The sequence below is a fragment of the Armigeres subalbatus genome, chromosome 3 (genome assembly GCF_024139115.2).
Source record: "Armigeres subalbatus isolate Guangzhou_Male chromosome 3, GZ_Asu_2, whole genome shotgun sequence".
Taxonomy (NCBI): Eukaryota; Metazoa; Arthropoda; class Insecta; order Diptera; family Culicidae; genus Armigeres; species Armigeres subalbatus.
This window is the reverse complement of record NC_085141.1, coordinates 262496652-262522198: the sequence shown is the minus strand read 5'-3', so window position 1 is coordinate 262522198 and position 25547 is coordinate 262496652. Positions and strand designations below refer to the sequence as shown.

General features: G+C 39.9%; 1 protein-coding gene across 1 annotated transcript; it reads right to left on the bottom strand.

Moving 5' to 3' along the window:
* Positions 1-66: 66 nt before the first annotated feature.
* On the bottom strand, positions 67-25293 carry LOC134219399 (neuropeptide FF receptor 2-like). Its single transcript, XM_062698120.1, has 6 exons — positions 25080-25293; positions 1897-1995; positions 1519-1822; positions 957-1456; positions 412-668; positions 67-285 (listed from the first exon to the last, which is right to left on the bottom strand). The coding sequence occupies exons 2-6, from the start codon at positions 1981-1983 to the stop codon at positions 147-149; spliced, it is 1287 nt and encodes a 428-aa protein (XP_062554104.1). The 5' UTR covers positions 1984-1995; positions 25080-25293; the 3' UTR covers positions 67-146.
* Between the last annotated feature and the right edge of the window lie 254 nt (positions 25294-25547).

Here is a 25547-nt window from a genome sequence, read left to right as displayed (position 1 = left end):
GACAAGCATAAAGGATATTAATTACGTTTGATAAGTATTGCAAACGCTGCGAATTTATTACGTTGGTAACAAAAGACAATTGATGCTTCTTTATTGCTTTTACGATTGGTGATAAATATATGTACAAGAATGATACGATTGTTTATTTATCGCTTCGGAACATTTTGTGCTGTTTCCGAAGATTGTGTGCCGTCAGCTTCTGGGGTTTTGGTTTCTGGGATCCTTTCACTAGCACGCTTATCTTTCCATCTGATTGTAGAGTTCAACCAATTTGCAATAGGTCGCCTGAAAGAAAATAATATTCTAATCATTTCTTCGAAGATACGAAGAATTTTTTTAACTTTATTTGAGTGATTTTTTTATTTGGTGCTTGCTCACCCCTTTACGAAGAATGTGTTTTGTGTAGTTTACCTTTTTGCTTCTCTGTATAACATTGATCCATCAGTACGTGTTTTCTTGGAGAATGAGAGAATCCTGTGATTTCTAAGTTTTTCTGAGCCTTCTTCATCGTCAGTGAAGCGTAGAAGCGTTCCCAAAATTACCGAATCTTTGAATGCTTTTCTGAACGTCCTATTGGTAAGACCATAAATGACTGGATTCATTGCAGAGTACAGGAATATGAACGCCACTTTGGCGATCCACCACAGCATGATGAAACTTTCGCTTATCTGTAAAATAATATGTTCAACAAAAATACCCATGTCAATATTTTAATGAAGTAATCGTTCTTTTCTTTTGTTATCTAACTATCTGGGCATCCGATACATAATTTATTTGGCGTGACCAAATCACCTAACATCCACAAAATGTCTTATGATATAGAGGAGGCTTTAGTGATGCATTTCACCCTGACAATAAAATTGTCCTCAGATTATGGTGCATCTTCTTATTGCTTCTGTATTCAAACTTGCTTTATAAATACCTTAATAATTATTAAATTATACTCAATTACTTACCTCAAACCTATTACCGTCATCCACATCTTTGTAGTAAATCAGAAGCATAACGGTAAAAGGTATCCTCACCACCACGAAGGTTATCAGAACTATAAATAGGGTCTTCGCCACTCGGCTTTTATACCGCACCACCATCGGATGCTCTCGATTCATTGCTTTTCTTTCATAGCGATCTAGCTTACATAGAATAGTAGTGTAAGTAATCAGCATTACACACAGCGGGAGCCAAACCAACAAAACTACGATGTAGTCCCAATATAGCGGCATCACATGTTTATCTTCTGAGCAAAATGTTTCTCGAAAATTACTCCAGTTACGTTCTTTGTAGTTTCGATAGATTGATAAAGGCAATGCAGCGACGAATCCCAGAATCCAGCAAATTGCCGAAGCTATGCTAACGCTAGTCATTTTAAATCTTGCCTTCCTGGACAGTACAATGGCTGCCAAACGATCGTAGCTGACGACACATAATGCTAGCACCGAGGTGATGAGTAGTCCACCTGACAAATTCCATACAAATAAACTACATTACATCGTCAAATAATTGTATTAATCGGATTACCTTCAATAAAACCTTCAAGTTTGCACCCGATAGGTCCCAGAACATAACTTTGATGAATATCGTGCAATATGAACACTGGTGGACAAACCAATAAAGTAACCAGATCAATGAGAGCAAGATTAGCGATCAGCAGATGCGTCGGCGTGCGCAGTGATCGGTTGGTGAAAATAATCTCCAGTAGGGACACGTTGCCAAGAATACCAAACAGCACAATCGGTATCAAAATCGATAGCTTCAAAATAATATCTTTATCGGGTATTTGATCCCACACTTCCAACGGGTAGGAATATTGCGATGTGTTGATCTGTGGGGAAGAAAAGGTAATTATTTAAAACTCATAACGATCAAGTGTATCATGTCTAGTCGATGATGACGTACCGCAACTGGCATGGCCCAGAAAAATCTTGGGGCGGGGACTCGTTGAAGGGATGCATCTTCTGGTTGTAAACTGAAGCCGGTTTTCATCGCTACTAGATCCTGTGGTCAGAATGAGAAATCTTTGTTTTGAATGCAAACGATACTATTTATATGCGATTGCCAAAGTAAATCAAGAGAATATAGCGGTAAGCTGTGATACGTTCGGCATAAATCAGTCTTCATTCGCAATTTTAATCCTCTGTGGATGGATTCATAACATATGGCCAATACCTCTGGCTTTTAAGCCGAAAATGTGCATTTTATATGGCAAGAAGTGGTGAATCAACCCGCTATTGGCTACTTCGTACCTTAGATGTAGGCATACCTTAGCAATGGCATATAGTAGTTTAAGATAGTTGAAGTAGTTGAAGATATTCAATTCATCTGATCACCTTCAGAATCATTCCTAAATAGTGGTTCTCATTAGCCTGCTCTTCAAAATAAAGAAATTTAAATGTTACAAGCTTGAATTGAGAAACAGTTTAAAGGGACCACTTCTCTCGAGAACCAGTATTTTAGGAAGTTTAAAAACTAAACCAGGTAAAATTGTAGGGTATCCAATCATGGTTTGAACTAGTGAAAAGCGTATCATGGTTTGAACCATTTTGAAATCAGTTGAAATTACCATCTCATTGGCAGGAAATGAACCTAAAACAGTATGAATGGCATATTTAGGTATTCTAGAAGTGATAGAGTTTATTTAAACATTCGTACATATTGTTTAAGTAATAAAATAAAGCGATTTAAAAACGTCCTGAATTTGCGCTAAATCTCCCCCACCAGTGGCATAATTTCAAAAAGCTCGTAAAGGACGCATTTTATGACCCAGGAGTGAGATCAATATATCAAAAGAACGCTATTTTTATCTGTAATCGATTGACACCATCATACAATTGAGAAACAGTTTTAAATAGTTAAAATAGTAACATTTATACAAGGTAAAAACTGATCATGGTTTGAACTACAGTCGCTCTCAAAATTGAGCGTACACCATGGATTAGATGAATATATTCGAAAATTCCAAAGGAATTTTTTTTTTTGCTCGGATGTTTTTAATGCATTTCAATATTCATCCCTTCCTTCAATGCATGCGTACATAAAATGGTTGAAATTTTTTCTCTAAAGTTCATTTATTGGAAAATGATCTCAAAATACGCCTATTAGATGTTACAAAATTGAGCGTACAGCGATTTTTTTTCTATAAAATTTCTTATTATAAACACGATTAATGTATTTTAATATTGTTTTTTCATGATTATATTTATAATAATAAACATCCGCTACTTAAACATTCAATGTTTAGAAATAAAACCATGTTTTAATCAAAATGGCGAACAAGTAAGATGTATTAACAATGCTATTTAACAATTCAATTCTGCTGGGCCAAATAGATGCTTTAAGATATGGATTTCTCCGGCATCGTGTCTTATATGTGATAGATTATTAAAATCGAACGAGACATACGATAAATTTGGGAAAATTCAGTCGGTAAATGATGAAAACAGATGTAAACATACAGCGAAAACGACAAATGTTGGAAATGACATATTTCAAATTAAGTATAACTTTATTTAAAAGTCAATGTATAGGTAGCTTATAAGCTCAGGACACTCATTAATAATAATATTAATAAAAGAGCAGAACACGGATACATTATAAGACGTCATTTTATATTTGAAGACTCAGTCACCGTAGGAACAAATTTGGTTGAATCATTTAAATTCATCAAGGTAGCATTAAATAAGCTGTCGAACTTTTAAAAAAGTTTATTTTTTCTCTCCACATGGAAATCATCCAATTGTATCCCTTATGGTAACAGATCGTGGAGTTTAATCCAAATTTAATTATGAAATTACAATTTAAAGCTATCTTTTCAATATTCAATCAGAATTGCTCTACGGGGTTGAAAAGCTGTTTTTATGTTCGGTACCTTAACATGTACCTTGTACTTTTAGAATTTGACTGTTAATGATTGGATTCAATAATATTACCCTTAATGAAAAACCTGAGACAAAAATCAAGCTTTAAAACAAATTTCAGTTAAAGACATACTAAATTTGAATTATGTCATTCCTAACATTTGTCGTTTTCTCTGTAAGTTTACATCTGTTTTCATCATTTACCGACTGAATTTTCCCAAATTTATCGTATGTCTCGCTCGATTTCGCTTATCTATCATATATAAGATACGATGCCGGTGAAATCCATATCTTAAAGCATTTATTTTCCCTAGCAGCATTGAATTGTTAAATAGCAATGTTCTTACCTCTCACTTGTTCGCCATTTTGACCAAAACATGGTTTAATTTCAAAACATTGAATGTTTAAGTAGCGGATGTTTATTATTATAAATATAATCATGAAAAAAACAATATTAAAATACATTAATCATGTTTATAATAAGAAATTTTATTAAAAAAATTCGCTGTACGCTCAATTTTGTAACATCTAATAGGCGTATTTTGAGATCATTTTCAAATAACTGAACTTTAGAGAAAAAATTTCAACCATTTTATGTACGCATACATTGAAGGAAGGGATGAATATTGAAATGCATTAAAAACAACCGAGCCAACAATTAAATTTCCTTTGGAATTTTCGAATATATTCATCTAATCCATGGTGTACGCTCAATTTTGAGAGTGACTGTAAATTCGTATCATGGTTTGAACTTGTAAATGCAGTCATGTTCTGCTGCTGTCCGCTAGGAGCGCTGCATGCGCCTAGCTGGAGCATTTTGTTTACATTTCCAATATGAAAAAATCGCAATTTTCATATCGATAATTTAGTCGATTTTCACATGTTTCGAGTTACTAATCTAATGCGAAAAGATGAATAGTAAAACAAATTTGCTTTTCTATACATTTCCTCAGCGTTTCATGCATGTGATTAGTATTATATTTAGCAGCTGCTGGCTGCTGCAGTAGTTCAAACCATGGTACGAATTTAGTTCAAACCATGAACAGTGTAGTTCAAACCATGGTACGAATCAAAGTTATGTAATTATTAAGTTTTTTCAATGAAACTAAGCATAAATATGTGCACCCAGGATGTTTTTAGAAAGATAATGAACTAAGCTTCTATATAAACTAGAAATCGTAGTTCTAACATGTCCCTTTTAGTGAAATAAATCAACTTTGATTTGACGGCTCATCTGAAACCCGCCATTTGGTTCAAACCATGATTGGATACCCTATTTCAAAATCTGACATAACATGCATGCTTCCGGATAATTGAAAACGTGCTCATTTATGCCCGAGCTCATATTTAAAACAATATCTAAAGAAAAACTATAGGAATTTTGAGAGAGGCTACAGAAAACAAAATAAAATTATATATCCAGAGCAGAGAGTGTATATGTGGATGGTTTTGATACCTCTGTTATGTAGAATAGACAGATATTTTAAATAATAATATTAAAACAAGACAACGTTGAAGATGCTCGCGGTGAATAACATGGAAAACCAATTCTATCGTGATTTACCCATCTCAATTTAGTTTGTAGCCTTCCGTATTTTTCGGTCAAAGAAGCACTATTTAACTCTCATTGCGAGACAGCGAATGTAAAACTTAATTAATATGTGTATTAAATATTTAATATGGACGTTCTAAATCCGGACCGAAGCTTCGGAACAAAAGATCGTTGGATTTAATAATAAACAACAAACACCATGCATGAACCGCTTACTTACTTACTTACTTACTTATGGATCCTGTACACCTCCGGTGGTGCAAAGGGCCGACTTGAAAGATCTCCATCCTGAGCGTTGCCCGGCTATCGCTTTAACCTGTTGCCATGTTAGATTTCGGTCGACTTCTTTTATTTCTTTATTGAGGCTTCGCCGCCATGAGCCTCTGGGTCTGCCTCTGCTGCGATGCCCCGCTGGGTTCCAGTCTAATGCTTGTTTACATATTTCGTTTCCGCCCCTACGTAGAGTGTGGCCGACCCAGCCCCACTTCCGATCCCGAATTTCTGTTGCTATCGGCCTATGGTGACAACGACGATGGAGCTCGTTGTTTGAGATCCAGTTGTGAGGCCACCAGGCCCGAATTATATACCGCAGGCATCTGTTAATGAACACCTGCAGCCGTTGAGTGTTCTCCACTGATACACACCATGTTTCGCTAGCGTATAACAGCACAGATTTCACTTTAGAGTTGAAAATTCGTATTTTGGTGCGTTCACTTATCTGCCTGTTTTTCCCGATATTTCTTAAACTCGCAAAGGCAGCCCTTGCTTTCTTGATTCGTGCGCCTATATCGATCTTGGTACCGCCGTCTGACGGTCCATTTGGCTACCAAGATATTGGAAGCTTTCAACATTCTCCACTGGTTGCCCGGCTACTGTGAAACTGGAAGGAGTCACCATGTTTACATCCAACGATTTGGTTTTGTTGACGTTGATGACTAAACCTGCTGAGGAAGAGCGCTCGGCAAGGTCGTTGAGCTTACTCTGCATATCAGAGCGCCGTTGCGCGAGGAGTGCAACGTCATCAGCCAATTCGAAGTCGTGTAGGTGCTCCATGGTTATAGGCTGCCATAACAGCCCGCGGTTTGGTTCACGGTCAATCGCATCTACCAGAATCTCATCGATTACGATGAGGAACAGTAACGGTGATAGAATACATCCTTGCCTCACACCAGCTACGACCCGGATAGAATCGGACAGGACCCCCTTGTGCAGCACTCTACACGAAAAGGCCTCGTACTGTGCCTCGATGAGGCCGATGATTTTCTCAGGAACCCAAGTAAAGGGACTCTTGGAATTCGTTGACCTGCTCCAGAATTATGCGGAGCGTGACAATATGGTCCACACAGGATCTTCCGGCACGGAATCCGGCCTGCTGCCGCCGGAGAGTCGCATCGATCTTCTCCTGAATCCGGGCTAGGAGGGGGCACAGAACTTTGAGAACGGTACACAGCAACATAATGCCTCGCCAGTTATCGCATACAGTCAGGTCACCCTTTTTGGGCACCTTCACTAAGATACCTTGCATCCAGTCGACCGGGAAAGTTGCGGTGTCCCAGATATTACGAAATAAACGATGCAGTAGTTGAGCGGATGTCATGGGGTCAGCTTTCAGCATCTCGGCTGATATGCGGTCGACCCCTGGGGCTTTATTCGATTTCATGCTTTGGATGGCTGTTTGAATCTCTAGCAGTGATGGAGCTTCGGTATTGACGCGTGTTATACGTCGGATCCTAGGCAGATCATGCCGAGGTGGTGATGGCCTGGCTGGAACTTGAAAAAGTTGTTCGAAGTGCTCGAACCAGCGTTTCAGTTGGTCAGTTGGGTCGGTCAATAACTGATCATTAGCGTCTTTCACAGGCATCGTTGCATTCATCTTCGCCCCGCTTAAGCGTCGTGAGATATCGTAGAGGAGGCGAATGTCCCCGGTTGCGGCGGCTCTCTCTCCTTCGTCGGCCAGAGAGTCTGCCCACGCTCGCTTGTCCCGTCGACATGAGCGTTTTACTTCCTTCTCAAGAGCCGCGTATCGTTGACGGGCTAAGACTTTGGCTCCTCTGGTTTTCGATCGCTCTATCGCGGCTTTGGCTTCTCTTCGCTCCTCTATCTTCCTCCAGGTCTCATCGGTGATCCATTGTTTTCTCTGGGTGCGCAGTTCGCCCAGATTGTTCTCGCTGGTGGCAATGAAGGCATTCTTGATGGCGGTCCATTGGTCTTACACGCTGCCACCTTCCGGAATATCTGCAGCACGCGTCTCCAGTTCTTCAACGAAAGACCGTTTCACCGTGGCTTCTTCCAGTCGGCGTGTGTTGAATCGTCGTCCAACTCTTTCCTCCTGCCGACGAATCCGCGCAATGCGCAGGCGTATTTCGCCGATGAGGAGGTGATGATCAGACGCGATATCGGTACTACGTTTATTCCGTACATCAAGAAGCCTCCGTTTCCATTTTCGGCTGATGCAGATGTGGTCGATTTGATTTTCTGTAAAGCCGTCACGGGAGACCCACGTGACCTTGTGAACCGGTCGACGAGGGAAGAGCGATCCCCCGATCACCATCTCGTTATTACCACAAAATTCTGCGAACAGCTCTCCGTTTTCGCTCATTTCTCCGAGACCATGGCGTCCCATAATGTGCTCATGGTTCGAGTTGTCGGATCCGATCTTCGCATTCAAGTCGTCCAAACAGATCCTGATATCACCCTTCGGATTTCTATCTACGACGGCATTGAGTTGACTGTAGAACGTGATGCGTGAACCGCAATGACCTCTATATCTATACATACGGAGGTCCGCGCGGCCCAACCGCGACGTTTTTGTTGTTGGGATGAGCATTGTGTTCACTGCATCACAGTACTCTCTACTGCAGCTGCTGGTTTTGTTCAAGACGCCAAGCGCTGTAGTTTCGACAAAATCTAGGCTAGTATCCATGCCGCTTACAAGCAGCATGGGATTGCATTCAACATCGAATCGCGGGCATGCAAACATCACATGCTCTGCCGATTCTAGCTCACTTACACATTCCGGGCACTCCGCAGAATCGGTGAACCCGAACCTATGCAGGAACTTTTTAAAGCAGTCATGTTCAGACACCTGTGATAGGTGGAAGTTGACCTGACCATGCTTCCTACTAATCCAATTCGATACCTTCGACATCAGTCTGTGGGTCCAACGACTGCAGTGTCCCATGCTCTTTGCCGTTTGAGCAACAAAGCTGCTCTCTTGACACGTCGCACTTGCACCGAGTCCCAATCGTTGAAGCAATCTACATCTTCCTTCAGAAGTATGTCTATCGGCATCATCCCAGCAATGACGCACACCTCCTCATAAGATATGGTGCAGACACATCAGCCGGTGTACCCAAAAGATATTTTAGTTACCAGATAAACATTGTCGCTGTCGTCGCTGTCCAGAACATCTTTTGCTGGCGAGGATAGGAGATCTAAATGTCAAAATGGAAAAATACATACGATTTGACAGGTAGGTACCCAACATGTTTCGGACAGCAGAACAAAGGAAACCGAAGCGACAATCTTTATCTGGTAACTAAAATATCTTTTGTGTACCCTGATTAATTTCTTAACATTGCACCCAGCTTCTAGTGCTTTGGATCATGCTGGTACGCCGTATCGAATAATAGACAATGCTACACCCACTATAAGCCTACGCACCGACTTTGCACAGCCGATCCGTTGGATCCGTTCATCCTCGCTTGCTGCAACCCATGGTGGTTTATGCACCACAACAACCTCAGTCTTATGATGTGCTAACGCCAACCTCCTTGAGGTGAGCCACTTTTATACTCTGCTAATCGCGTACGAAGCTTTCAATTCATCTTCGTCGAGAGTGTCGCCTGTGATCTCTAGCATTACATCATCCGCGAAGCCTTCTATTTTCATACCACCCGGGAGATTTAAGCGTAATACTCCGTCATACATGATATTCTACAGAACCGGTCCGAGGATCGATCCCTGTGGAACACCTGCTGACACTTCAATCGACTGCTGACCAGCGTCGGTGTCGACTAACAATATCCTGTTCTGGAAATAGCTTTTCAGAATCCTGTACAGATAATCCGGGACTCTCAAGCGATGCAGAGAATCAGCTATAGCTGCCCAGCTAGCGTTATTGAATGCATTGAATGCATGAAAGGCAATAGCACCAACTTCTGCCGTTTCCAACGATCTGGGAAGTTTCCTTCGTCCAGGCAACGTTGGAGGCATTACCTGAACATATATGTAGCGGCAAGAATCGCGTGCTTAAGGACCAGGTTAGGAATACAATTCGGCCATGGTGCCTTGTTTAGCTTGAGTTTTCTTGCAACGGCGATAAGCTCATCGTTAGTCACTAGCGGTACCACGTTCACTGACTCGTACGGTGTGACGAGCCAGTCCCATGAGTCATGCTTTCAACGATCCTGGCTAACATCTCCGAGGATTTCTCAAGAGGTGTGCTGTTTGTCCTATAGCCATCACTATCCTGTATGCATCTTCCCATGGAGTATTATTGGCCATCCTACACAGCTCTTGAAAGCAGGCTCTCTTACTACATTTGATTTCGTAGTTCAGAGCTCTTTTCACTGTTTGGAACACCCGGCGTCTTTCTAGCCTGTCCGCTTCGGTTTTAGCTCATCGCAACCTTCTTTTAGCTCTAAGACAGGTTCTGCGAAGATCAGCTATTGTGCTCGTCCACCAGTGCACCGATTTGCGGTTGCCGGTTGGCATATTCCTTCTGGGAATTTCCACGTCACATGCTCGTGTTAGGACATCGGATAACTTATTACTACTAAGGCCTAGAGTCCGATTTTCCACCGTAGTGATTCTTCCAGCAGTTCTGGGTCGAACTGCGAGGTACGCCATCCTAGATCAGCTTTACTGATCCGCCTTGTGGTTCTGTTGGGGGTTCAGCTGACCATAAAACGTATTTCCTGATGGTCACTAGCAGTATACCCTTCGTGAACCCTCCATTCAGGCTCCACCGTCCATCCCGCACTGCAGAAGGCCACATCGATGCATGACTCGCTATTCGGCTCTCTGAACGTTGACGCTTGGCCCTCGTTCAGCAGGACTACGTTTAGTACCGCTAGAGACTCTAGCAGGATATGACCTCTAGCGTTAGTGAACCGAGAGGCCCAATCCACTGCCCACGCGTTGAAGTCCCTTGCTACAACTAATGGTTTAGGACCAGTTAGTCTCGCTACAAGATTATCTAACACCCTAGTATACTGCTCTATGCTCCATGTAGGAGGACAGTAGCAGCTACAAAAGTAAACTCCGTGTACCTTTGCTATAACAAAACCCTCATCATCAAGAGATGACACTATCTCCTGGATGGACCTCCCGCAAGTCCAGATAATCACTATTACGGACTTATCCGCAACCCAACTGCTATGTTTAGCAGGGATGCGGTACGGGTCGGACAGCAAGGCAACATCAGTCTTATTCTCGTGTACCGACTATTGTAGCAGCGCTTGCGCTACCTCGCAGTGGTTGAGATTTAGCTGAGCTACTTTCATGATCGAGCCCGTCTGGAGGCCGGACAGGCCTGCCCACCATCGGTGTTTATTGTCTGCGCCAGGACCACAGATCAAAGACCTCGGTGCGGCCTGGCAGGTTTGAGCCTTGTGACCTTCAGCTCCACACCTCCGGCAAAGCTGACTCCGATCAGGACCTTTGCAGTCATATAACTTATGTCCGTAATCGAAGCACTTGAAGCAGGCCTGAGGTTGGTGGTTTGCGCTCACCGAGCATACCGACCAACCCACCTTCAGCTAGGCCTTATCCAGTACCTTCTTGGCGTCAGCCACAGGTACCTGGAATTAGGCAACCTGTGTTGAAGCATAACCTTTCCACAACCGAACCGCGGTATCCTGGAATTCAACGACACACTGATCTCTCAGTACAGCTACCAGCTCACCGGCTTCGGTAATTTCGTCCAGGCCTCGGCATTGGATTACCTCTACTGGGCATAGGGCTCTCACCTGAACCGCATCACCCAGCACCTCTTCTGCCAACTTTTTATACGCGGAACTCTTCCGCGCAGCATCCCGCTTCAGGACGAGGATCATCTCGCCCTTCTGCGTTCTGCGGATGCAGTTGACATCATCCCCTAGGCCAGTGAGCTTTTTATCGCCCCGCAAAGCCTTCAGAACGTCAGCATAGCTCTTACCATCAGCCTTGACGATAATTGCTTCGCCTCTGTCCTTCCTGCCATGACCATTGGAAGATGTGCCCTTTCCTCTACGGGCATTCCCCTTCTTGGCCAATGGCGCTTTCGCCTCCTCTACTGCTTTTCGCTCATTCTTCGCCTTTTTGGGATTCACTACTTCCCTCCTTCGGTAGTCCTCGTAGAAGGAGGAACTGGTGATGAGATCAATATATGCTCAATAAGATGGGAATGGGAACAGTTACCGGTATCAAAAGTATGCATGTCGTGCTAGACTCGCCAAATTGAGTTACAATCAAGAATAATCATCTAAACATAATTAGGGTTTCCTACCCCATTCCCGGCCTAACATGCGTACGACTGCATTATTTGAACCGGTGCCAGCAAAAGTGGTTGTCAATTTTGGGTTTTTTACACCAACGGCTTCTATTTGCAAAGATCTAGTAAGGGAATAACGAAAAAGTGATTTTTGGCAACTAAATCTCGAAATATGCACATTTTATTTTCTGGTATATATCACAATGGCCATTTCGTTGCCAGAAAAAGTGGTACATGTACAGTTCCACCCACTAAAATCACCTTTTTTAAATGAAAATTCAGCAACATGACTGTTTTCACAACAGATTTTAATCCTATTCTGCATTTCAAGATAGTTTACTGCCGTTTAGAATGATTTTAAAAATGTACATGTACCACTATAACTGTCAACGTTTTTCGGTTTCTGTTTCCTTTTGTTCCCATTAATAGTGGTACATGTGCAATTTGTTCTGATAAACTTGACGTTTGTCATAAAATTCGCTTATTTTTCACTACTATCTTTAGGCACATCAGTCATAACATGTTGGCACAGTTTAGTTGCAAAAAATTGCAAATATGAATTTATTATTCGGTGTTTTTGGAAAAATGCGTCTCCTGAAAAATTTGCTCAATGTAACATGTACCACTTTCGCTGGCACCGGTTCATTTAATTGATATTTATGACAGGAAGCAGCTTTTCCTGAATTTTGTGGGCTGTATAATACTGCACTGGGGTTCAGTTCTGCTAAAAAAAATAGCTATTCGTGCTAAATATCGTTCAAAAAAGCTTTTATTTGATTTAAAATAACGATGTGCAGCACTCATTTCAGTCATAGCGATTTGCCATTCCGGCACACGTAAAACCAGTTCCCGGCCTAAACAAAATATTACTCGATCTCTCTACATTTTACTCTCATTCTCTCTCGGGACGGTAGAAAATGAGACGTAAACAAAAATATGCACGTTCCACGACAACAAGATGCCAGATGGTATTATTCATAATCATTTTTATTTGGTTGAGAAGATATATTTACTCATCCAAATTTCTTCCAAACACTTAAAAACAATATTCTTTTCACTTTTTGAAATCGAGAGAATTATAAATAACATGATAGCGTCAACGTATTAGTCAGTTTTCCTGTTAACGATGAAGGATCATTTTCATACTCCTGGCCTTTTGGCAGCACGGTGCGGATAGAAGTTCTTGGGCCGAGGTGATTTTTTGTTCGGTTTGAGAATACATTTTAAAATGTATTCTAATATGTTTAAATAAGTTCTAGTGAAACGAACTAATAGGAAGAATTGAAGTGCGTGTGTTTAGAATTATGGTGTCCCAACAAACATTCACTAGTTTAACTAACATCAGTGTGATGATTCAGTTCAGCACTGTGTTGAATTACAGGGGATGTCCAAAATAACTGGGATAGGCAAATTTTAGGCATAATTAGATGTGTTGTAACTATGTCAATTATTATCCGATTTTGACAATTCAGGGATGCCTGAACTAGAAATTTAATGTAGTTTTACCATATGTTCATGGAACCGACCATGGTCATCGGATACCGGAGATATTCCGGGTTTTTCTAAGGTAGGTTCAGAACCGTGAATTTGTGGTGGGTATTAGGATAAGTTATGGTAAAACACCGAATAATATTAGTACCCATAAATAAAGTAGGGCTCTTTCTGATTGGAACCATATGTTGAAATTCGAAATCGGACCAGGATCAAGCGAGATATGGCCATTTGTTTAGAATCGGTGCCGATCGGGAGTTTTAAAAGGGACCAGGCCACAAATTCATTTGAATCAAGCTTTTTGACCGATCTTCCATTATGATTACATTCCAAAAGTATTCTGATATGTCAATAATGAAAAACAAATGAAAAAGACGGATCCTGAAGTCGCTAGGGTGCCCCCGGGGAACCTGTAGAAGGGGACATTTCAGTTTTAGCGTCAAAACTGGTCATTCGACGGTTCGTTTTTTATGGCTTTCGATCAGGAAGCGAGGTATGAATATAAAATGGACCACTGACGGCTTTGACCGCTACCGGGACCTACGGATTGTCCCCGGGGAACCAGTAGAAGGGGACATTTCAGGTTTAGCGCCAAAACTGGTCATTCGACGGTTCGTTTTTCATGGTTTTCTTTCAGGAAGCGAGGTATGAATATAAAATGGACCATTGGCGGCTTTGACCGTTACCGGGACCTACGGATTGTCCCCGGGGAACCTGTAGGAGGGGACATTTCAGTTTTAGCGCCAAAACCACTGACGGCATTGACCGCTACCGGGACCTACGGATTGTCCCCGGGGAACCTGTAGAAGGGGACATTTAAGTTTTAGCGCCAAAACTGGTCATTCGACGGTTCGTTTTTTATGGTTTTCGATCAGGAAGCGAGGTATGAATATAAAATGGACCACTGACGGCTTTGACCGCTACCGGGACCTACGGATTGTCCCCGGGGATTCAGTAGAAGGGGACATTTCAGTTTTAGCGCCAAAACTGGTCATTCGACGGTTCGTTTTTCATGGTTTTCTTTCAGGAAGCGAGGTATGAATATAAAATGGACCATTGGCGGCTTTGACCGCTACCGGGACCTACGGATTGTCCCCGGGGAACCTGTAGGAGGGGACATTTCAGTTTTAGCGCCAAAACTGGTCATTCGACGGTTCGTTTTTCATGGTTTTCGATCAGGAAGCGAGGTATGAATATAAAATGGACCACTGATGGCTTTGACCGCTACCGGAACCTACGAATTGTCCCCGGGAACCGAGGAAGCGAGGTATAAATATTAGGATAAGTTATGGTTAAAAACTCTTTCTGATAGAAAACAATGAAAAACCAACCGTCGAATGACCAGTTTTGGCGCTAAAACTGAAATGTCCCCTTCTACAGGTTCCCGGGGACAAACCGTAGGTCCCGGTAGCGGTCAAAGCCGTAAGTGGTCCATTTGATATTCATACCTCGCTTCCTGATCGATAACCATGAAAAACGAACCGTCGAATGACCAGTTTTGGCGTTATAACTGAAATGTCCCCTTCTACAGGTTTCCCGAGGACAATCCGTAGGTCACGGAAGCGGTGGAGGCCTTCAGTGGTCCATTTTACAGTCAAACCTCCATGAGTCGATATTGAAGGGACCATCGACTCATGGAAATATCGACATGTGGAATAGGAAATCTTTGGAAATCTGTTTGAAGGGACCATCACAGTAACCCAGAAAATATTTTTTAATATGGGATAATTTGCTTCCATGAGTCGATATCGAGTCATAGAACATCGACTCATGGAGGTTTGACTGTATATGCATACCTCGCTTCATGATAGAAAATCATGAAGAACGAACCGTCGAATGACCAGTTTCGGCGTTAAAACTGAACTGTCCCCTTCTACAGGTTTCCCGGGGGCAATCCGTAGGTCCCGGAATCGGTCAGAGCCGTCAATGGTCCATTTTATATTCGTACTAGGGTGGTCGGTATTGACCATTTTTGACAAATACCGGTATTCGGTATTTGGTGTAGTCAATACCGGTAATACCGGTAAAATACCGGTATTTGTGAAAATTTCAGAAAAAGAAACTTTTGCTTTGGACTTTTGGGTGATAAACGATATTTAATGACAAACTCCAAATATTAAAATCATTGGTTGAAGTGGGTAGAGTGAAACTTACGAAGAGATAAGATACTAAGTGATGAATCTCCCAATCCGCCTCGGGTTTTGTTGGAAATGTTGCCAGCTACTGAAAATGCTCTCCCTGGTTCAACGAAAGTTGGACAAATGATGCTAAGAGTGTCGAAGATCAGTGGCAAGTACTTGCATTTAATCCCTTCCGATTCATTTTAGAAGAATTCTTTACGGATTGCTTGCAAGAATTCTGGTGTCAAAGTAGTTGCCACCGGCAATGCAAGTGTTTTGCTCTGCTGCAGTCTCTTCAACGATCGCATCTGGAATGATTAGACGCTTCAAGATCTCATGTGGATATCTTTAAGAAAATGCCCAAATCGTTTCAAAGGTATTGCTTCACTGCAGGATTATTCCCAAAAACAAAAAGATCGGCATATTTTGATCGTTGCTCTTGAATTCGCTTTTTGAGAGCATTGAATAAGTTGGCGTTCATTTCTGTGGCTTGTTTTGATGATTGATCCAACATAAAATAGAGGGCTTCGTTGATTTCAGTGCAGAACTCACGGCAGAGTAGTTCGACAGTAGCTTGAACAGGTTCGAGGCTTGAGTTTCTCCACCTATCGCCAAAAAATTATCATCACTGAAATTGAATTTGGATTGGATCTTCAAATTCGGAGTTTTTTGAACGGATCCCATGAACTCATAAAACCGTTTGAGCATGGATAACATTCTATTCCAACCTGTCTTGGTATCAGCCACCAATACATATTCTTTACCGAATTCAGAACGGACATATTTTATAGCAAATTATTTATCACAGGAAGAGAATTACTACGGCACGTATCTTTTTCACAATATTGCGGGAAATTTCTCGACGATGTAAACAATATTCATTGAAGAAAAAAGTGATTGACAATTAGACAGATGGCTAGGAGAATTTGGCAACACGTATAATTAATGACGATGTTAATCGATTTTTGCTGTAGCGTGGACGTCATTAATGATCCTTATTTGTGCAAAGATTTATTCATGCGCGCTCGCAATTGTTGTGTTTGTTACACGGTGAGTCTCTTAGCTGATATACGTGAATATAGGTGAAAACTAGTCGCGATTTATTATATTGACAGCAATTTTTGAAATACCGAAAATACCGGTATTTTCCAGCTCCAATACCGGTATTTTCGGTACTCAAAATTGGCCGGTAATACCGGTATTACCGGTTTCGGTACTACCGGTTAGACCACCCTAATTCGTACCTCGCTTCCTGATAGAAAACCATGAAAAACGAACCTTCGAATGACCAGTTTTTACGCTAGAACTGAAATGTCCCCTTCTACAGGTTCCCGGGGACAATCCGTAGGTCCCGGAATCGGTCAAAGCCGTCAATGGTCCATTTTATGTTCGTATCTCGCTTCCTGATAGAAAACCATGAAAAACGAACCGTCGAATGACCAGTTTTGACGCTAAAACTGAAATGTCCCCTTCTACAGGTTCCCCGGGGACAATCTGTAGGTCCCGGTAGCGGTCAAAGCCGTCAGTGGTCCATTTTATATTCATACTTCGCTTCATGATAGAAAACCATGAAAAACGAACCGTCGAATGACCAGTTTTTGCGCTAGAACTGAAATATCCCCTTTTACAGGTTCCCCGGGGACAATCCGTAGATCCCGGAATCGGTCAGATCCGTCAATGGTCCATTTTATGTTCGTACCTCGCTTCCTGATAGAAAACCATGAAAAACGAACCGTCGAATGACTAGTTTTGGCGCTAGAACTGAAATGTCCCCTTCTACAGGTTCCCGGGGACAATCCTTAGGTCCTGGAATCGGTCAGAGCCGTCAATGGTCTATTTTATGTTTGTATCTCGCTTCCTGATAGAAAACCATGAAAAACGAACCGTCGAATGACCAGTTTTGACGCTAAAACTGAAATGTCCCCTTCTACTGGTTCCCCGGGTACAAACCGTAGGTCCCGGTAGCGGTCAAAGTCGTCAGTGGTCCATTTTATATTTATACCTCGCTTCATGATAGAAAACCATGAAAAACGAACCGTCGAATGACCAGTTTTTGCGCTAGAACTGAAATGTCTCCGGGGACAACCCGTAGGTCCGGAATCGGTCAGAACCGTCAATGGTCCATTTTATGTTCGTATCTCGCTTCCTGATAGAAAACCATGAAAAACGAACCGTCGAATAACCAGTTTTGACGCTAAAACTGAAATGTCCCCACAACAGGTTCCCCGGGGACAACCCGTAGGTCCCGGAATCGGTCAGAGCCGTCAATTGTCCATTTTATATTCATTCCTCGCTTCTTGATAGAAAACCACGAAAAACGAACCGTCGAATGACCAGTTTTTGCGCTAAAACTGAAATGTCCCCTTCTATAGGTTCCCCGGGGGCACCCCAGTGACTTTAGGATTCGTCTTTTAAATTGGTTTTTCATTATTGACGTATCAGAAGACTTTTGGAATGTAATCATAATGGAAGATCGGTCAAAAAGCTTGATTCAAATGAATTTGTGGCCTGGTCCCTTTTAAAACTCCCGATCGGCACCGATTCTAAACAAATGGCCATATCTCGCTTGATCCTGGTCCGATTTCGAATTTCAACATATGGTTCCAATCAGAAAGAGCCCTACTTTATTTATGGTTACTAATATTATTCTGTTTTTAACCATAACTTATCCTAATACCCACCACAAATTCACGGTTCTGAACCTACCTTAGAAAAACCCGGAATATCTCCGGTATCCGATGACCATGGTCGGTTCCATGGACATATGGTGAAACTACATTAAATTTCTAGTTCAGGCATCCCTGAATTGTCCAAATCGGATAATAATTGACACAGTTACAACGCATCTAATTATGTCCAAAATTTGCCTATCCCAGTTATTTTGGACATCCCCTGTATGTCTGTACTATTTCTTATCGCAACTTCTGTTCAGGCTTTGTTCACACAATTTTGGAGAAGTTATACAGCTACAACATCTCATTTTGAAAAACAACTTTATTACCTGATTCGTTAAACCTTTATTAAGCATTTTACTTAGCCTTAATTCAGCTACAAGTAAATTCTTCGAAAATAATAACGCTTTGAGAGTACCACACGCATACCAGGAATGACAATATTATGAAACTAAGATGAACCTCCGATCTGTTTTCACAGGGTTATAGTACTAATCATCCCCTTTCAGGAAAGCATGCGTTCAAAATATTCTATCGGTGAAAATTTAAGAAAATTAGATTTCAAGATTTTGCAGGGGTTAGATATATAGGTTGAGATAGGAGAAAATTGTCGAAATTCAATTTAGCATATTTTTTCGTGAAATAACTCAGTGGTATCCGATTGGCTTTAAAAGGATGGTTTTCATCATCCCCAATATTTCCTATTGAAAATACGCCATACGTCGACTATGGGCTTGAGAGTTATGGCGAAAAAAAAGGTATAGAAAAATCACTTTTCTGGCATCTATACTCATCCGATGTAGTCGAAACAAATTGCGTTCGACGTGAAATTTTAAAATGGGTATAAACGGATTCAAAAATCTATATCTAGGACCTATCTACCTATCAGTGATATTTTGGACCTTTCTTGTATGCTTTTTAACTCTTACAAAGGCACGAGAAAGGCATCATCACCGCTATGTGGAGAGCTTTACACTGACCGAGACCATGCAAATATATAATATTAGCTTTCATATTTTGAAAACGATAACTACTAGAGCAAGAGGGAATACATTTAAAACACTTTAATATCCAATACTTTCAACCGCAATGATCTATTAGTTGGGAGAGCTTTGCATATAACGGAAATATCCAGAAATAGTAACTCAACCATGTTCTACGAATATCAAATGCATGTTAATTCAGTTATTATAATACGGATATACTGCCGTTCTACGCATAATTGTCCCATGTACATAGGAAATCCCAGCAAACATGGGACAGATATGCGTATGACGGCAGTATAGTACACAATAACAACATGGTTGAGGTATTTATCATCCTATCAACACAATTTAGACCGATTTGGTCACAGCAACTTGCATATAAATTAATAAAGTCGTATCACAGTCATTGTAACTCATCTATGACGAGTATCATTTATTAATATCAAGTTATGATATATGTATGTATGTTATTACCTCTTGCTCTGGTTTTAATTAGATTTTCAGGACTGTAAGACTCACTGACTAATCTTTATCAGTTGCCAGGTGCCATAGAAATGTGAAATCAGTAATTGCCAAATTTGCTTATCAAATGAAAAAAATATAAGCAACAACGGTCATAATATTTCTGATGTGAATGCAACTAGTGTTCAAAAAACATAAAATGGCATTCTTGTCGAATCTGGAATCAACTAATGGATAGTCAGATATAATTATTATCTTGAAAATGTCTGAATAGTCATCGATTCGCATAACTATAAAGTTTGATACCCATATTAACTTAATTTCGTTCGTTAGCAATTTGCTCATATTCCCTGAACCGATTGTCACAATTCCGGAGCACCGAAAACCTGTTACAGATTGGCTATTGAATCTCACGGTCTAGAAAATCTCGACGTAGTCATCGTCTTAGGGGCAAGCCAAAGTAAATGCGATGCGACTCATATTGTCAAATTGCACTGTCGCGTCGCATCGCTCGTCGCGTTTTGTCGGGTTTGCCCCTTAAGCAAAATAAAAAATATGATACCCAATCCATATTTATATGGTTCCGATTGATTCCAAAACTAACCAATTCCTCCAACATATTCTAAGGAAGTCAGTCCACCTTAAGATCCTGAAAACCTTTATAATCATCGTCTTGGACAACGACTTTCCATGATATCGATTATCAATTCGTTCATATTCCCTTCAACAATTCCACGGAAACAACCATATATCTGAGAATTCCTTGCGGATTATCGACATATAGCCCGCATTAGACTAGTGCTAGTTCCTTAAGAAGGCATAAACAATATTCAAAGCTTACGTCTCAAATAATGAAAAGCATCAGTGGAATAAATGCATTTTCCACCAACCTCGGAATTCCGGAATACCTCCGCTATCTTCAGACCGATATGAAATTTCATCTGAGGTAAAACTTAGAAAACATTTAGCATCCAATGGTTTCATTTTTATCAAAAGTGAATTATTTTACGAAAAGTTATGCTAATTTGAATTTCGACATTTTCCTTGCTGTCTCAGCCTTTATGTCTAACCCCTGTAAAATCTTAAAACCTAATTTTCTTAAGTTTTCACCGATAGAATATTTTGATCGAATGATTTCCTGAAATGGGATGATTAGTACTAGAACCCTGTGAAAACAGATCGGAGGTTCATCTTAGTTTTATAATATTGTCATTCCTGGTATACGTGTACCATGATCAAGATCTCCATTAAGTATTGCAATTGCTATTTTCATATAATCATTTTAAAATTTTCCTTAATCGGGTCTCGAACTGCTGACATTTGATCATCCGCCGGTAACGTTGTCATCCGCGCCATCCTTTATTTTTAAGTTATGGCTTACTTAATGCATAACATAAATAATCGTATGGCTGAATATGAATCATTATTGGACTCTTAATCAACGAGTCAATCTGTCAAACTATAGTTTGTTAATAACTGTACAAGATTTTTATTTCAACCATTGTTCAGTCAGTCATAACCTGACATAACACTGGGAAAAAGTATAAGAAAATAATGTCAAAACGATAAAATAAAATTCGTCTCCAATGATGGGGTTTATGAAAATTTAATGAATTTATGTTCGACCTTTCTCGGATACTCTGAATAACCGGTCGCGATATTATTCTGCCATCAATACCACACATGCAGCGAGTAAATAACTACACATATCGACATTTATTTACATATAAAAAACACCTAGTATAAAGGAAATCTGTAACAGACATGCAATATGGTCGACTTTACAAAAACTGCATGAATTTTCTTCATTGCACCAGCAATTTTGTTCGTTATAATCTCCAACAGCTTTATCCTAGATCAGGAATTAATTATGTATCACGAAACAATTATGCATTGCCCCACGAATATAAAAAGCCTGAGTGTTCTTGTCAATGAATCCAACAATGTCTTGAAAATAAATTATTATTTTCCTATCCAAATATCATCAATTCAAGCCATCACGATTTTTTTTTTCCAAACGGAAAAAGCATAAACTATTATTATGTTTTCTCCCACTGTGCGATAAATCCGGTAAAGGTGAATTCCAATGGTTTAGAAGGACAACGGTTGGAATTGCGGCTCCGCAAAGTGTCACACACGACTGAGCCTACCAAATAAATGAACTGGAAAAAAAGGACAACGGTTAAGAAGGACGTCTAATGCTTGCTTATTAATCTACTATTCAAACACAATTCGACCACCCTTTTAGAGCATCTCATCATAGTCGAACAGAGAATTTTGAAAATCATTAGTTCAGCACATTGATGAACTTCCCCAATGTGCTGAAATGTGATAAAACTAAAGCGTTAGTTCGACCTCAAATAAAGGTGGTAAACAAATAAATAGGCCAAGTTGAATATTAGTTGGACCAAATGCTGAGATGAAATCTGTCTAGCGAATTATTCAGCATCCATTTCATTCAGCTATGAAGATTACAAATAAACAATAATTCGACTTAGATGCTTATTTGTAGCTTGTCGTTGTTTGTTGGGTAGTGATTAACAACTTAAAGCAATGGTTGTATCGAGCTCTGTGACGATTTTCAGGTAGGTGTTTATTTGATGATACCGTTTTGTAAAAGGGGAAAGAATCACTCCGGCTCAGTGGTGTGGCAACGGAGAGCGAAGTTTTGAAATCTACATTTCTATTTTCTACAATTGGATCAATTAGGAGTAAAACAAGTGGTTGAAATATATTGAGTATTGTGAAAGATAAATGGGAGACTTTTTAAAAATTACCAATCATAAATCATTAGTTTTCTGTGCAGTGAGCCGGGAATCGGGTCCATAGGCCCAAGTAGTGATTTACCCTATTGTTATTCTGTGAATATGAAAAGATTGGTTATAACCCTTTGATAAATATTTTTCCCCAAGCATAACTACTTAATTACTTAACGTAATGAAAATTTACATTATTTATTTATCTGTTCTAATGCTGTGTCTACATAATACACAATGTATGTCTGTAGCTATCAATTACATCCGTCTAGCTAACTGAAGACCCTATCCTACATCTCAAGATGTTTATTTGTTTGTGAAACACAGTGAGAATGATTGACTAATCCCACTCCTCCAGCTCATGTTGCAGTTTTACTTAAGGACAAGCCTTCCGGAATCCAAAACAAATTTCACTCGCGTTCTGGAGAGCACCTCACTCGATACGGAGGCAATGCACGACTGTAATTTTTATTATTCCACACATGATAGTTGTGCGTTGCTTCCGTATTGAATGGGGTGCCCTTTGTAAACGCGAGTGAAAATAGTTTTGGATTTCGGGAAGCTTGTCCTTAATCTGTGTTTCACATAGAAAAAAACAGTAGGTATGCAAAAGAGCAGAAGTTTATTTTAGTATGAACCGTAGTGTGAAATTGTATTCATGCTGGTCATTTCGAATATTTCAGCTTTGCTGCGCGGCAGCATAGGTCAAATAATAAAAATGTAAGTTGTGCGTTGCTAACGTATAATCTTTGAATCACTAATAGAAAATTGAATAATTTTATTCATTAGTTTTGTTAAGATACGATTTACCAACGATTTACAAAATTAAAGTTGCGAAGATGCCAATTTATCAATTTTTAAGCTCTAGGTGTATTCTGGTGATAAAAGTATAGAAATTTGTGACAAAATGTGTACGTCGAAGTTATATTGTTGTACATGATTCATATACTTGTTCCTGGAGATATCAACGAGAGTCATTTAGATCTTGCTTAAGTTTTTTTTCGACTGTCAATCATGTCGCACTCTAGATCGATTTCAGTTCGAGCTTGATGGTTTTCTTCTAAACTCGCGTAATCGTAATATTTTAACATTTACTCAACTTTCCTAGCGCAATGTTTTATCTTTTCATATATAAAAACACAGCTGATCATAAGACGTGAGGAATTCTAGCAAATCGGTCCATCCGTTGGTGAGTTGTATTCCTTCAAAGGGAATGTAAACTCATTTTTATATATAGAAAAAGATTACCACCGGTTATGTTATGTATACAAATGTCATCGCTAGGTTGGATTAATTTGGATATTGGTTTGTATTCGATGGTGGCGTTGAGGTGCGATCTCTACAAATGAATCATTTGTTTGAGAAACTGCATAAGTCCATTTTACACTATTTCGAGAAAACAACAAAAAACTGTTTTTTAACAAATTTGCACTGAATCTTTCGATTTCCTCGATACAGATCATTAGTTTTTGGCAAAACTCAACACCCTGGGGCCTTTTTAGTGCAAAAAATGTAAACAGTACTCCACAATTTCTCTTCAAAGTACATGGACATATGTAGTTTCTCAAACAAACGAAATTTTTTTCATACACTCCTGAACAAAATTTTTTTTTCGTATTTTTTGCCAGAATATGTATTTTTGGACAAGGATTCAGAATATATAAAAATCTCATTTTGGCCAAAAATGTTACATATGCAGTTTCTCAAACAAACGTTTCAAATGTGTTTAACAACATTAGTTCAAGCCTTCATGTCTGTTCTCTGTGGTTTAATGCTTCATCACTACATGACTTTATGTATTGTTAAGATTAAGACCTCAAATGACAGTTCATAATCTATGATCCACTAATAATAATCGATTAAGTTTATTCATCAGTTTTGTTAAGTATCTCGAGGTTAACCATTTACTAAATTCTGAAGATACCAATTTGTCAATTTTGAACTCGAGGTGTATTTTTGGCGACGATAGTACATATAGAAGAAGATATTACATTCTGTTTTGCTCCGGACAACACGGAGTGTACGACCATCATAGGTAGTACATATAGAATTGAAGCGGGTCTTCAGTTAGCCTTGCGAGCAAAGGCATAGGGATTGCCAATCTGGAGACAGCAAATGGCGAGTTCGATCTGGTCTAGGATGTTTTCGGTCGAGAAACATTCTCGGCATCCTGGGCATAGCGTATCCATTGTACTTTACCACACAAGACACATATTTATGCAATTAGCGGGCATATAAATGCTTTAAATTAATAACTGTGGAAATCCTAATAAAGTTCAAAAGCAGGTCAAGATCCAGTTAGAAAGAAGAAGAATAGAATTTAATATTTCAGCTAAAAATTATAATTCAGTCTACCAATAAAATATACACACCAAGTGTTTCATTTCCAAGTTCGACAGAATCAGGCCTGATGTAACTCACAAATTGCAAGAACGAATTTACAGCAACATATTTGTTTTATCTCAGTAACACTTAGGTATTGAACACTCAGATGAAAACATAAATTCTGAGAATCAGAGGCGCTCACCTCGAAAATTAAAAAAAATAAAAAATCAGAGATCTGGAAAAAAGTAATTAACTGCATGCACCTCATATTTAAAATGGACAATATCGACATCTTCATAACTTTGTACAGCTTGATATTTTTGTCGCATAGTGATTACTACACAACACTCATCACATGGTTGTTTTACGTTGCTCGCCAAACTTACCCAAAATTGTTTTGTACCTCACTACACAGTAATCACTACTTTCCAATCGAGATTCTGACAAAAGACTGGCGAAAAATCCAATCATCTGCTTAATCCAACGCAAAGAGCATATAAATTCCAGTTACTCGGAGAGTACAGATACTTTTATTTATAGAACATTTTCCGAATAATAAAATAGTAGGTATACCACGCCAGAGTCTGTTTTTCTTCCATATCGCCGGATTTACTTCTCTGGCTTCAGTTCCTGTTTCAACCATTTGCGATTGCTCCAAACTTAGGACAACAGGGATGAATGGCCAAAATGCACACCTTTGACCATGTCGGTGTTTTGCGCACTAAATCCTTACATATCAAAACAATTTGATGTACTTATAGCATATTACTAGTATAGTACTAGTACTATTTAGTATACAACTAGGCGTTTGCGGCTTCTAAATGCATTCAAATTTTGATTACAATACATACAAG